The sequence below is a fragment of the Mus caroli genome, unplaced genomic scaffold (assembly GCF_978045245.1).
Source record: "Mus caroli unplaced genomic scaffold, Mus_caroli_1 scaffold_9, whole genome shotgun sequence".
Lineage (NCBI taxonomy): Eukaryota > Metazoa > Chordata > Mammalia > Rodentia > Muridae > Mus > Mus caroli.
In genome coordinates, this window is record NW_028227264.1 from 37,308,254 (window position 1) to 37,322,270 (window position 14,017).

Sequence of the window (14,017 nt, forward strand, 5' to 3'; positions counted from 1 at the left end):
AGTATATAACATAAATCTAATGTTTATTTGTATAATTTGTAGGGAAGTCAAGCCTCAAGAAAGGGGATGCTGGTTGAGAAGGAAAGCATGGATACAATTGACCAAGCAACCCAGCTTGTCGAGCAAGCCCACAACATGAGGGACAAAATCCAAGGTAAATATCTTCCCTTTTGTTTAACTTCATGTCAAAGAAACATCCAATGTATGGTTGACAATTGAATAACAGGTATTGTCAGGGATTGCTGTGTGCAGGAGCATACTGTTCAAAAGGCTACAGGTTTTAGCTTCAGTACAGTCTTCATGGCGACTTTGCACTTTAAGATTTCTGAACGCCTGTTCCTATGTATCTCTCAGTGTTCAAGAATAAATATTCACAATCACTCTTTCAAGGCATTCCACTTACATTTAATGCCACACACCCTTTCTACCAGAGGAAATGTGGTGTCTTTAAACTGAAAGAGTTTAGTAGGAGTCACATTTTTTCCAGTATTTGCAGCCCTCAAATATGTCTTTGGTGTATGAATAAACCATGTCGGGTGTGGCTGTACACACCTGTGATCCCAGGACTTGGGAGATAGAGGCAGGTGGATATCTGTGAGTTGAAGATGAACCTGGTCCACATAGCCAGTTTCAGGCTAGTTTTGGGTCATGCTATGAAACCCTGTATCAAAAATATGGGAGGCAGGGGTGGGGTGAGGAGAATTAGAGCAAACCAGTCCAAATAATTTCTGGCTATTTGTGATGTTCTTCCTTACTGACCAGCAGAGAAGTTAGTAGCTCAGGTTTGCAACACAAAAGCAAAGGGATGAGGGCCTGTGAGTGATTCGGTGTCCTAAAGCACTGTGGCAGAATCTACCTGTCCTGCTGAAGATTTCACTCTTTTGAGCTCTGATTTTCACTAACTGCAGGCTGCATCTTGAAGAGTGTTTTAACAGTGCAGGAAATCTGTCTTCAATTTCCCAACCGAAAGAGACTGCATTTGTTCTAGGATAAAGAGACATTCCTCAGGTTAGAGTCAGCGAAGATCTGCTATTTGTTTCCATGGTTTTTTTATTATGCTACATATTTTTTATTATGATACATACATATCAGGAGTTAGGTGTCAATACCAAATGCATCTCGGGGCACAGTGACAGTAAAAAGACTCACCGTGAGAAATTCATATCTTTGCACTGAGGAGCCAGGAGCATATTCTAGGCTAAGGAACATATAAAGCCAAAATTGATCTTTGCTTCGCTTCCTTGGATGCCTGTAAAGCACAGGAAAAGCAAGTGGCGTGCATTTCAGACTTCCTGCTGCCTTCCTTCAAGCTCATGTGTTTGCATTTACTGATAAAATATTCCTTTCCTAAAGCATTGGTCTATTGATCTGTTCAGTCAGTGAGACAGAATCTAGAAATATGCCCTCATATTTATCCAATTGAGAAATAAGTGCCCCATTAGGCAGCAAATAAAGTCAAGACCCTTCTAAGCCAGACAGAGGAAGTATTCACCTTTGCTATTTAGCAAACCAGGCCTTGGTCACTAGGTGCTTCCTTTGAAAAGAATCCGAACCATCTTACTTGTCCTTTGGTCATGGGAAAAGACAGCAGAAAAAAATACCAAGGAAAGGGAAGAAGGAAACTAATTTTTATCAGTTTTCATTTCTTTAAAATAATGTATGAATAGTCTCCAAAGACCAAAGCACAAGTGTCACTGTCTATATTTTTTTCCCAGACATAGCTAAAACAAAACAGCCTGAGACTGAACAGAATTTACATCAAAATGCCAAATAATTCAGCTTTGCCCCACCAGGACCTGGGGTGAAGGTGGGAATGGGGAAATGGTGTGTTTGATTTATTTAAGGTTTACATTTAGTTTATTTCAATAAATCGTATTTTAGATTTTGTATGAAAAGTGAATGTTTAAAGCTTTGATACTTGGGGTTTGGAGGGGTTAGCAATGTTGATGTCCCTGTAACACTCACAGTAATGTTTGGAGCATTAAAACCATCTATCCCCATTTATGTCCCTTCTTTCAAAATTCAAGAACACTGTATTGCATCATTTCTCTGTGTACATCATTTCTCATTCCCAACCATCTCTAAAATAGCTGCCAGCGACCTTCAAGCTGGTGTCCACATAAAATACAACTCCTCGCCCTGGTGTGATTTATGTGACACCAATGTTTGTCACCCATCTTATTTGGCCAACCACACAGATCATGATGAACCACAGACTTACAATTTCATTATGCCAGGAAGATAAAGCACTTCCTCCCAGAGCTACCAGAGAACAAGGGACCCATTCAACCTCTCCTCTGATCATATGGAATAGGAATGAGGGCATCAAAGAACTGTTACATGCCAGTGTTTAAGCAAGTTACCTAATCCCTCTAAGCTTCAAAGGCCCCCTTGGTTCTAAAATCTTCAGCCCACATCAGATGTAGGACAAACAGACCTTGAAGTCAAATGGCCCAGTCTTAAAAATATTCACCACAGAAGGCAAATAGAAAAATCATGTTATATGTATGTATGTGTGTGTCTACATATATGACTTTAATATATATATAATATATAATGTATATATTATTCAGAAAAAAATATGAGCAAAATGATCACATGATAATTTTTTAATCCTTTTACTAGCTTGATTGGAAAACTATCTGAAAGGCTCAATTACAAATGTACTCTCATTTTGGCTTAGAGCTTTGTTTTGTTAAATCATTTATGACTAAAATGGAATTAATATCCCCATTGCATGCTACAAGTAACAGGAGACACTGCCAAGGATTTTTCCCAAGCCAAGGATTTCTACAAAATGTTGAACAAAATCCTCAAACTGTTGTGCCTCAAATATTAGTGTTCTCGGATCACCATGGATACCAGATGAGCAGAGAACCAAGGCAGGCTCTGGGGCAGACCATTCCCATCCCCAGAGTGGTTTCCTCGGGTTGGCCTCTCCCCTCATGATGAGCTCCGATGCTCACAGCACAGTACCAGCTCAGCCTGGGAATGAGCTCTCTGTCCACAGTAAGGTCAGTCCTAAGCCTTGCCATCAGACTATGTGACACCAGTGTTTGTCACCCATCTTATCTGGCAGCCCTGCGCATCCTTTTCCCACTCCCATCTCACCATGTTCTTCTTCCTAGAGATCAACAGCAAGATGCTCTACTATGGAGAGAATCAGGAACTTGGCCCCGAGGAAATAGCTGAGAAGCTGGTGTTGGCCCAGAAAATGCTGGAAGAGATCCGAAGCCGGCAGCCATTCCTCACCCATCGGGAGCTGGTAGATGAGGAGGCAGATGAGGCCCAGGAATGTATGTGTCTTCCATTCCTGGCCAACACAAATATGTCTTCTTTCTTTGTGGGACCAGGAAAGGACAGCAAGCCAGAGGGCAACATTTGGTCAAACAACTAATTCTCAATATTCTTAGCTGTGTAGAATTTATGTACAACCTCAAGGACTCATTCAGGAAAACTTGAATATTTTGATCAAGAGTTTTTTATTCAGGCCCAACTTTGAGAATTAATCTTCCTAACTTTTACTACTGTGGGGAAAAAAATAAAGGCTTAGAAGTTGGCTGATAAAAGAAATAAAAATAAAATTCTGAAGCCTATACTGAGAGAAATTTCGTAGAAAATGATGTTCTGATGGCCCTGAGTTTTGGTAAGTTTTAATCTCTAATAGAAATGTGGCATCTCCTTAATGAAAAGTGTAAACACCAAACTACACAAATAGTATTAGGTGCCTGAGCTGGTTACTATAGAGCACAGCATTGCTACCTGCCAATATACCCTGAGCATATTCATTTTAAACTATAACTATGTATTTGTTCCTGATTTTATGGGGTGGTTATTCGGCTACCCTCAGCCTTCATGCTGAGCTCTGTTTTATGTGGCATAGGTGAAATTCACTCATGTGGACCTCATGCTAGGACTACTCAGGCAAGCTGGACCTTTCCCTCCATGTCTTTATCTCATGGAGAATGGCCTGGACTTGGTCACATGGCAGGGGAACCTGCTGAGAGGGAAAGAATAGGAAGTTCCAGGGCTCTTTAAGCCTGGAATTGGAACTCAGTCATATCACATCTGTTCTCTTGGTCAGGACCAGCCTGGATTCAGAATAAAATTGGTGACATTCTCAGTGAGAAAAGTTGCAAAGAATCTATACATTCAACAAAGGAAATTATAGATATTCATATCAGATTTCAGCAGTTGCTGATATTTCATATACTTCCATTCATACCTCATAATTATAGTTAATACATCCATTGCTAGATCTTAATAATTAATGGAGATTGATTGATAAATTAATAAAAACATAAATTGAAAAGTTATTAGTTTGAATTTATATGTTAGCTATTTTTACTTATTGTCATTTTTAAATTTTATATATTTTATTTTACACATTTAAAAATCCACTATAAGAAGGGGTCTGAGAGCTTTATTAGATTGTTGGGGAATCGATGGAGCTGCAAAGGTTAAAGGGCACAAGTCTTCTTCCCACAGATGCTGCCCCATCAACCTTTGCTATCAGTTATTGTGGATACCAGAGAAGGCGGTTATTGGCATAAAGGTTTATTGTAACAACAAATAAAGTCATACCACCAGGGAGAATGACAGGAGAATTTCAGGCCAGTCAGGCCAGCTGGAGCTCTACCATCAGAGCCAGATGTTCCCAAGCTCCTTGACTATTTTGAAATTTAACCGGACTGCCCTATGGAAAAAAAGACCGTTTACTTCTCTCTCTTAGTTTCTTGAAGTAAATAAGTAGATTTTAAACATTTACTTTACTGAGTTGGGAACTTGTATAGTTTCCTCATGCTAAGGAAAGGAAAGGTAAGCTTTAACAGGACAGACTGTCATTCCCTGTTGAGAATGGGGGGACCAAGAATTATGGTACCTAATCAATAAATGTGCCAATGAGCCAAGAAAGAGACTTTAAGAACATTGTGTTGTTGCTATTTAATCTTTATTTCACCCAAAACCTTAACTGACTGGAAACAGTGGGGTAAAGTGGTAAAAACAAGGGTTAGAAACAGCATAGATGCTTGTTCCGTCACTGACTAGAAAACATTGGTTCTTTTTCATAGGAATAACCATGAGTATATCCAGTTTTCCTTTATAAGATAAAGCTATGGTAATCTGGGTAATAAGCAGAAAGGTATAACAGCCTAGATTTTGTACAAAGTGTAATCCTCTTGGAAAAGCTATCAAGCCCTTCCTTTAGTTGATTTGTCAGGAGTTCCTAAATCCAGCAGGAAAGCATCTCTCCCTTAACTGGAAACGCTGGGGCTTCTTTTGTGAACCTCTCTCCTATCTCAATCACTGAAGCAGACAGCGACTGAATTTTTCTCTACTTTGTGAAATGCAAGAGCCCAAACTAAGTTTGTCTCCATTTCTCCTCAGTGCTGAGCCAAGCTGAGAACTGGCAGCGGCTGCACAATGACACCCGCTCTTTATTCCCCGTGGTGCTGGAGCAGTTGGACGACTACAACGCTAAGCTGTCCGACCTCCAGGAATCCATTAACCAGGCCCTCGACCATGTCAGGGATGCAGAAGACATGAATAGAGCCATCACTTCCAAGCAGCGGGACCATGAGGTACAGTGGGCAGCAACTGTGAACTCATGTCAGGCATAGACAAACTAAACTTATACCAAGAAAAAGTGACTGACATTAAAAACTTTAAATATTGCTATACCTAAACACTCATATTTTAAATATGGTTGCTTTTTTTGCTATTGTAAGTCACTACCATATCTGTGCCTTAAATTAAGTTGAACAGTGACAAATAAATGTTTAGTCTTTGCTTAGGTAAGAGTGAGCCCTTATTAGTGCATAGACTCCTACATGAGGCTATACTGCTTTCTCCAGACAGAAAAGGACTATTCAAGAAACATGCATCTACCCAGAATTGTCTTTTGGATATTTACAGGTTTTAGAAAGGTATAAATTTTGGAAAGGAATTGTCATAGGCCACTGAGAGTAGCTATAGAGGAAGCTGGTTAAACTCAAGCTAAAACCATACAAACACAAAAAGGTGAGGAAAATTCTAAGTACCACCATAGCTTGAGTGGTACTTAGAAAGTCCATAGCATCTTTCTCTGCCTATCTTTCTCTGATTCCCATACCCACAGGGCTGGGAAGTGCTGACCATGTGTCCACTCCATAGAACACTTGTCCCCCACCACCATCAGTGAACAACCATCCTCATTGAGATGACACAAGTAAACATGGATATGTTTGTAAAACTTAGGCTAAGAAAACAACGTAGACAAATAGAAATGGCCAGTATCAAATCCATCAGTTTACTTGAGTATTTTATCATCAATAAGATCAACTTAATCTTGGTCCACTGATGAGATTTTCAATCATCATTTCCCCTCAATAAATTAATATCCTAATGTATATATCTTGTCCTCATCACATTTTTTTAAACAGGAGCAAACTATTATTCAGTATTTTTTTAATTAGAGCTTTCAAATGATGTTAACCATTACACACTAACAAATGTGTAATAGATTGCAAGCTAGCATACATACATTAAGCAGAATATGATGAAACTTGTATAAGACATGACTATCATAGCAGCTCTGCTAGGGGCTCACTAATGAAGACTTCCAAACTGTTCAATGTGGAGAGTTCTTTATGAATAGGGGAAGTTATTAGCCCAGACCACACCCTGCCAGACAAGGACTTAAGAGACCACTTAGAAGACCCAAACATAGAACTGTCCCCTTAGCCATAGAAGGACGGTTTTATTACAGGACAAAAGAAGCTAAGATCTGCCTTGATGTAGAGGCAAACCCTAAGGGGTTCTCTTTTCCAGCTGTGAGCTGTCAATCTCAGTAGGGGCTTTGTCTTCTGTACGCACCTTTACTAGAGAATACATTCTAGTATGTGGCGAGTTACCATGCTTAATTCTCCACTGACTTATTTTTAGGGCTCTATGATCTCCATAACCAATAGGAGTGGCATACAATGGGCTGAACAATAAAGCAGAGGCATGCATGACCAGCTGTTGACAAATACTGACATGTGTCAAGACTTTGTCATAAGCAGTAAATGAACATTGTCGCCTGTGCAAAGCGACTTCAGTTCTAAAAGTAAATGCATGCCAGTCTAGCTCTTAATTAAAATTTTCTTATGCACATTTTTAGAAAACCCTCATGGGTGTGAATATGAGGAATTTGGCATTTCCGTGATTTCAGACAGATGGTAGGCCTCTTTTAGCTCGGTTAAACAAATTCTTCTACTAAGTACAAATGAACAGCATGAGCAGAATTTTAGGAAAAGAACAGCAGGGCACACAGCATTTCAAGCTTCTTCTGTCTGTCCTGCTGCTGCTGCTGCTTCCTAGCTAATGGTCAGCATTCGCCAGACAGTTTCCACAGTGTGTCCAGACGCCTATACAAAAGCTGCCTCCCAGATATGAAGGCCATGTTGTTTCCCCTCCTTTTTCCTTTGCTCACATGGTTGTGCCCAGTTCCTTATCTAATTCTGTCCTGTCCTGTCCTTGATCTAGGTTAAGTGACTCATTACGTAGTATGTCTTTCTTACTAAAGCTCTTACATCCTTCTATTCTTACATCTACTGAAAATTCTGTGGAAACTATGGAAACCACCCACCCTCACATGTCACTCCCATGTATAGACACATATGGGTGCACACACAATACAGTCCTGCTATGAGAAACATGTTCGGTTATTTATACATATCAGGTTGGCAGACAAATTCCGATCATTCGTCTAAAGCCCAGGCTAAGAAAATGACCATCAGAAGGAGCACCTCCCTCTTCTATACTGATACAGCCATGAATTTTAGCACTGTAATCATCTTTAATACATTTAGGGTATAGTCTATGATCCAGTTTCAAAGGTATTACTGAATGTGTAATTGTGTATCCTCTGTGTGTGTGTCTGTGCATGCATGTGCATGCATGCATACATGCATGTGTGTGCATGTGTGTGTGCATGTATATGTGCATCTGTGCACCTGTGGTTCACACTTTGTCTATCCCTACTAAAATCATAAGCACCCAAAGAGCACTGCTCCTGCTGTACATGAATTCTGTCTTTCCAAGATCTAATGTGATATCGCGAATGCATCATGGGTATAAACAGGGACATGGAGTACCCCCACCTGCTATGTAATCCAGATCCTGTTTGTGAATACTGGTTGTTCTTGATCAATACTCTTTCCAACACTAATTAGACTCTCAAATGGCTAAACACTACTACTCACACTCTCTTTCCTATGTCTCCATGGTTAAATGCTATGAAGTTTTCATTTCTTCCAATGGAAAAAATTAAATACTAGGTATTAATTTAATTAATTTAGTTAAAAACCTAGTATTTCAGCTATTAATCAGTCTTTCCTTTAACAAATTTGAATAAGTGAAACCTTACTGGAATTTGATTCTGTGCTTTAGAATATGATTTTTGAACTTTTTCATGAAATTATACTGCCCAATTTTAATTCCTTTGAGTAATTAATTGTAGAGCTGGCATCAAATCCATGGCCTTATGCATTATCAGAACATGTTCTGCTACTGAGCAATACCCCTAGCCCCAAACTTAAGAATTTGGGCAAAATATTTTTCTTTTACTGAAAACAATTTTTCCCTCACATAATATATGTCAGTTATGGTTCCCCCTCCCACAACCCCTCACAGTTCCTCCCCAAATCCCCTCTCTTATGGATCCATTCCCTTTCGGTCTCTCACTAGAAAGCAAACTGACTTCTAAGGGATACTAATAAGATAAAATATGATGTAATAAGATAAACAAAAACTAACATTAGAATAGGGCAAAACAAACCAAGGGAAAGGAACCCAAGAAACAAATATAGACATAGAGACTCACTCGTTCACCATAATATATACACAAAGAACATATAGGGTAAATATGTGTGTGTTATATAATCTCATATATAACATATATATTAAGGTTTTTTTAATATTAAAGGAAAACCCTGACATAACATGAGGCAAGGAACCTCTAAAGATGTGGTGGAGGTTTTTTCTGTTGGCCATCTAACTGCTGAGCATACAGCCTACCCCTGAGAGTGGTTTGTTTCCTCAGTGAGACTCCCTTGGAGAAAACAGAATTTTCATTTACAGTAGTTATCAATTGGAGAAGGCTTCTGGGTTAGGGATGAGGGCTCGTGTCCTTTTCTCCTTGCAGCCCTCAGAGCATGTCTGGTGCAGAATAGTACAGGCCCTGTGCACAGCACCTCTGTGTCTGTGAATTCCTGCAATCGTGTTGATTTACAGGGCTTTGTTTCCTTGGTGTTCTCCATCCCCTCTGACTCTTATACTCTTTCTGCCTCCTCTTCCTTAAGGTTCCCTGATCCCCTAGAGGAGAGATCTGATAGAAGCATCCTGTTTAGAGATGAGTGTTCCAGGGTCTGCATATTGTCTGGTTTTGGGCCTCTGTATGTGTTCCTGTCTGCTGCAGGAGGAAGTTTCTCTGATGATGTCTGAGCAAGGCACTGAGCTATGAGTACAGCACAATGTCATTAGGAGTCACTGTACTGCTGTGTTCTCTTAATAGAACAGCAATATTTGGTCTTCCCCTAAGTTTCTGGACTATCGAACCTCAGGTATTGTATCACCCAAGCAGTGTCAGATATGGGTTCCATCTCATGCAATGGGCCTTAAGTCAAATCAGATATTGGTTGGTTACTCCCACAAGCTCTGTGCCACTATTATATTATATTAGCAAATCTTATAGGCAGGACACCAATATAGATCAGTGGGTTTGTGGCTGGGTTGATGTTTATGCTTCTCTTTTGATAGCATAAACTTACTTGTACCAAAGACACTAGCATGTAGGGTGAAGACCCTATCTAGGCACCAGCTCAAGTTCTCCACATTCAGTGAGTTGTATTGTTTTCAACAATGAGACCTTCCAATCAATTTATGAAGAGCTACCTATTGTCATGGCAACAATGTGGATTTTAGGTGTTTCCCTTTGGCCTACAACTCAATAAGATGGACCTGATTCCTGATACTGGAATTTTCATTTAGTGACAAAAGATGTCCAGTTGTGGCTCTATCTCCCCATTATTGGTCAATTTCATTTAGAGGGTCTTCATAGTATGGAATCGTCTACTGTATTAGGTTTCCATACAGCCTGTTTATATGGCTCCTAATTTTTAGCTGTCTCTTCTTATATTCCCTCCCTCATCCTCATCCTCCCTTCCTGCCCCACTTGTTCCTCCCATTCCAGTTACTCTTCGTCTCTTTTTATCTCTTCATCTCCGCAGTATAATTTGAGATCAGGGATATTGATTATTCTAGCAGGTTTTCTTCTGGACTGTTTAGCTATCTTAGGTGTGTGTGTGTGTGTGTGTGTGTGTGTGTGTGTGTTTCCAGATGTAGCTGAAAATTGTCCTTACAAGGTCTGTGAAAAATTGCGTTGGAATATTGATGAGAATTGCATTGAATCTATACATTGCTTTTGGGAATATGTCCTTTTTGCTTTATTAATCCTAGCAATCCATGAACATGGAAGACTTTTCCATCTTCTAATTTCTTCAACTTCTTTCTTCAATCTCTTAAAATTATTCCTTTTTTAATCATACAAGTCTTTCACTTGTTTAGTTAGAGTTACCCTGTGATATTTTATATTATTTGAGGCTATTGTGAAGGGTATTGTTCCCCTGATTTCTTTGTCAGTCCATTTGTTGTTTATATACATGATGGCTACTGATTTTTGTGAGTTATTTTTTTTTTATCCAACTACTTTGCTGAAAGTGCTTATCAGCTGTGGGTGCTAACCAGTGGAATTTTTAGGGTCTCATGTTTTTTAATCATATCATCTGCAAATAAAGGTAACTTGGACTTTTTCCTTTCCAGTTTCCATCCCCTTGATCTCCTTCAGTTGTTTTATTGCTATAACTAGAACTTCAAGTCCTATACTGAAAACATATAGAGATTGGACAACCTTATCTTGGTCCTGATTTTAGTAGAATTAATTTGAGTTCCTCTCCATTCAGGTTGATGTTGGCTATGGGCTTGCTGTTAACTGCCTTTCTTATGTGGCAATGTCTCTTCTATCCCTAATCTCTCCAGGACTTTTATCAGGAATGGATGTTTGTCAAAATGTTTGTCAAAGGTGTTTTCTATATCCAATGGATGGTCGTGTAACTTTTTTCCTTCAGTTTTTTTTCTGTGGTGGACAATAATGTCCTCTCTCCTTTGTTTTCCTTCCATCAGAAACAACACGAGAGAGTGAAGGAACAGATGGAAGCTGTGGGTGCCTCTCTGAGTATGTCTGCAGACTCTCTTACCATACCTCGGCTCACTCTTGAGGAACTTGATGAGATAATAAAGGTAAGGGCATACCTGGGTTGCTCAAGCTTGCCATGATAGCAGTTTTAAACAGCAGCTCAATGTCAGGATGATCCAGTTCAATTCATGTTAGTAGGATTGAGAAACAGTGTCAGCTAATGGGGACCTCCAGTTTCTTGTATTACCCAGTAGCTACTAACACTACACAGTTACAGTTCTCCCATTCCCATACCACTGGGAGGAGCTCTCCAGCGCTGCCTCATTTGGCTCATCTAATGGCACAACTAGCAAGGGACAGAACCAGCTCTCCCACTGTTATGCCCTTGGAGCTGGCTCATCCTCACCCACACCATGATTGCTGGCTCGACTGTGCTGCCCAGGCAAAGTGCAGGACCCACTCTCCTGAATGCTGCAGCAGGTGAGAGGCAGCGACAGATCTCCTGCTCAGTTGACTTTGGAGCCAGCTTTTCTGCCTGCCATAGGTAGCAAGGGGTGAGGCAGGGCATTCCTTCCTCATACATCACTACACGGCAGACAAATGTTGGGACCACCTCTCCAAAACTCCTTGAATCTGGCTCACTTGTGCCCCAATAATCAGGGTCAGCTCTATGATGCTACCCAGGTGAGGTGCAGGGCTGGCTCTCCTGAATGCTGCAGCCAGTGAGAAGCAAGGACAGCTCTCCTGCTTTCGTACCCTCAGTGCCAGCTCTCCAAAGATGCCCAGTTCTACACAGCCCCCAGACATCACCATGTCCCTGGGTGGCATCCCAGACTGCAGATGTCTTTGGTGGTAACAGAATCCTGCTGCTGCATGGCCATGGACTCTTGCTGCTGCATGTGGCCCTCAATGGCAGCACAGACCAAAACCTCACCATGGCCTTAGGTGGCATCACCAGCTACTCAGATCAGGCTGTTCCTCATTACCCTCAAGTCTCTAGTTCTGACTCTCTTTATCGTCCCCACATTCTTCTGTCTCTCTTTCTCTTCCACTTCTTCACCACTTACTTGCTCCACATAGTGATGCCCAGTGTCTCTGGGTGTCTGGAGTCATCTCAGGAGTGCTATGCGCTGCCCGTGCAGTGTGGCACCAGAAAGGGAACATCGCACACATATCAATCATTCTTATGCTGCGGCTCTCTAGTGTCCCTTGTCAGGTGGCAGAGATGGCTCCTAACAGATACATTTGCCACCACCGTGGCCCTTCTAGATACATTCCCAATCCATTAGTAGGAACAGAGTTTTAAAATATAATCAAGCTATATCATTTCTTCTATTGAACTTCTAGTGATGCTTCAGATCATAACCATATTCCACCATGATACACGAGGCACTCTGTGACCTAGTTCTCACCCACCTGTCTGACCTCATGCTTTAACTTGCTCTCTTCCTCACACACCACACGGCAGCTCACCAAACTCATTTCAGAAACACCATATTCAGTCCTCGCTCAAGACCTGTGTGCCTACTGTCCCTAGATCTTTAAATGGCTCATATCTTCATGACTAGTTAATCCAAGAGGTCCTCTTATCTTCAACCACTATCCATCCCATGTTACATGCTGTATTTTGTTCAAAATATCTTTTGCTTTCTAAAATTAGTTTGTCCACTTATGTGGTCACTGCTGACTGTCTGTGCTGTCCCCCTCAATGCAGCCCTTGAAAGCAGCAACTGTGTTCTGTCTTCTTTCCAAGAGTGTTGGTCAGCCATGGACTAGGTACAACGTAGGCACTTGTTAAAGGAGTAATGAGATAGGGAGTGAACATGGAATGCCAGTGGTATTTTTTCTGTTTATGTAATTCAAAGCAGTGTGACCAGCCAAATGTCTAAAGGCTGAATATAACTTCTAAGAAGTAAACTTTGTGTGTTAGAAACTGTGCTCTAATCTAGAGCAACAAAAACAAGTTGAACTCAGTTTCTGACGACTAAGCATTTGTAATATCATGTAAGAGTTTGTAATATCATGATTGAATAATCCTATACAATGATTACAGTAGAGTAAGGATGGATAACAGACTTACAGGAACACGATCTCACCCAAGAAGTTAGGACTTGCTACAGCATGTATTTCCAAAGAGAGGGGGATGAAGATGCAGGAGTACACAAATCCTCTGCATGGTAGTTTCTGAAATTGACAAGAAGGAAAATGGTCAGTTTTGTTGTTATCTGGGGAAACCCTTTTACAGTTCTCTAAACTCAAGTCATTTAATTTGCTTTTTCTTTCTTTAGAATGCATCTGGAATTTATGCAGAAATAGATGGAGCCAAAAATGAACTGCAAGGAAAACTATCCAACCTGAGTAACCTCAGTCATGATTTAGTTCAGGAAGCTACAGACCACGCATATAACCTTCAACAGGAAGCTGATGAGCTAAGCAGGTAACATCACAGTTTTAGAAATGCAAACATTTACATGGACCAAGTGAGACATCTGTATTCAGCTCCATACCAGAGTCACTAAAATGCAGCAAGTAGATTGTGCTTGGCTTTGCTTGATTGCTAATTGGTTTGTTAATTGTTTTCTCAGAGTCAGGCATCAGTTTTTTGGAATTGTTTCTGGAAGACTGTCCTTTAAAACTCTTTGAGACTAGAAACCTGTGCTCTAGGCAAGGGTGCAAGTGAGATCTGTTCCACAATAAGGTGACTGGGGCAAGAAATTAAATCCCTCCACAGTATCTAATTCAACCATCATTACCTGCTTATTTTATAGCCAGCATTTACTTTCCATACCCAAATACCATAAG

The 14,017-nt window shown here is 40.5% G+C and overlaps 1 protein-coding gene across 1 annotated transcript in view; it reads left to right on the plus strand.

Annotated features, from left to right (window-relative positions):
• The window catches only part of Lama4 (laminin subunit alpha 4), a 146,397-nt gene that overhangs the window by 74,540 nt on the left and 57,840 nt on the right, over positions 1–14,017 (plus strand). Inside the window, exons 9-13 of the mRNA XM_021173805.3 lie at positions 43–154; positions 3,129–3,296; positions 5,389–5,582; positions 11,203–11,319; positions 13,504–13,652. Coding sequence (XP_021029464.1) covers positions 43–154; positions 3,129–3,296; positions 5,389–5,582; positions 11,203–11,319; positions 13,504–13,652 — 740 coding nt within the window. The remainder of the gene's footprint in view (positions 1–42; positions 155–3,128; positions 3,297–5,388; positions 5,583–11,202; positions 11,320–13,503; positions 13,653–14,017) is intronic.